The following is a 1,008-nucleotide window of genomic DNA, read 5'->3' on the forward strand; positions in this document are numbered from 1 at the left end:
GTCGAAGACCTCCTCGTCGAGCACGAAGTCCGGGTTGCTGTAGGGCCAGGTCCGCCGGTAGGCCGACACGTTGGGGTCGAGGAAGCGCTCGAAGTACGCGACCTCGTCCGGGTCCTCCGTGCCGGACACGAAGCTGGCCTGGTCCTCGACGTAGTAGCCCTGGTCGCAGATCGGCGTGCGGCAGTCGAAGCCGCTCCAGCCCTCGGCGCAGCGGCAGACGTCGGGCGCCGTGCAGTTGCCGCCGTTGGCGCAGGCGTAGACGCCCTGGGTCACGTTGTGGTACTCGAAGAACGCGACCTGGCGGTCGCTCCGCCGGTTCCAGGGCCGCGACCGGCCCGCGCCGCCGTCCGCGGCGCCCGCGTAGGCGCGCCAGGGCCAGCCCGTCGCGTTCCAGCCGTAGGGCGTGAGCGGCGTGTAGCGGTGGTAGGCCGTCGTCGAGTTGTCCTCGCGCGTGTACCTGTGTGCAAATCAACCAGTGAGCTGGGACGTCGGGGCCAAACTTCAGAATTCTCTCGCTCGGTCAAATCGAAGTCGATTCGGCTGATTTTTGGACGAATCGATTGCTCTCAGCGAGTTCTCGAAGCACGGCGGAAGTGCTCGTGACAAAACATTCGCATACGCGCACATTGAAGTCGGGTTGAAGATTTGATTTGCACACAGGCGTGTACTGGAAGCGCGTGTACGCGTCGTCGCGGACCTCGAAGATGTCGCAGCGGTCGGGCCGGTCGCGCCAGCCCGTGGCCGCGCGGAACGCGCCGCCGCTGGGCACCTCGAGGGGCGGCGCGGGGCGCCGGAGCTGCGCGCAGTCGAAGCCGCGCGTCGCGTTGCACCAGCGGCCGTAGAAGCAGGGCCGGTAGCTCGGCCAGTGCAGGGGCCGGTCCGGCGGCGGCCGCCGCGGCGCCTCGGCGTCGAGGAACGGCGCGAAGAAGCCCTGGTGGCACACGGGCAGCGAGCAGTCGTGGCCGTGCCAGTGGGGGCCGCACTGGCACGTGTCCGGCGCGACGCACC

At 69.1% G+C, this 1,008-nt stretch overlaps 1 protein-coding gene across 1 annotated transcript; it reads right to left on the bottom strand.

The window, feature by feature from the left end:
• Positions 1–9: 9 nt before the first annotated feature.
• On the bottom strand, positions 10–1,008 carry AURANDRAFT_69575 (hypothetical protein; the record flags this gene model as incomplete). Its single annotated transcript, XM_009045347.1, has 2 exons — positions 10–457; positions 657–1,008. Coding segments are annotated over 2 exons (800 nt in total), but the record flags the coding sequence as incomplete, so codon positions are not given.

The sequence above is a fragment of the Aureococcus anophagefferens genome (genome assembly GCF_000186865.1).
Source record: "Aureococcus anophagefferens unplaced genomic scaffold AURANscaffold_2295, whole genome shotgun sequence".
Classification (NCBI taxonomy): domain Eukaryota; class Pelagophyceae; order Pelagomonadales; family Pelagomonadaceae; genus Aureococcus; species Aureococcus anophagefferens.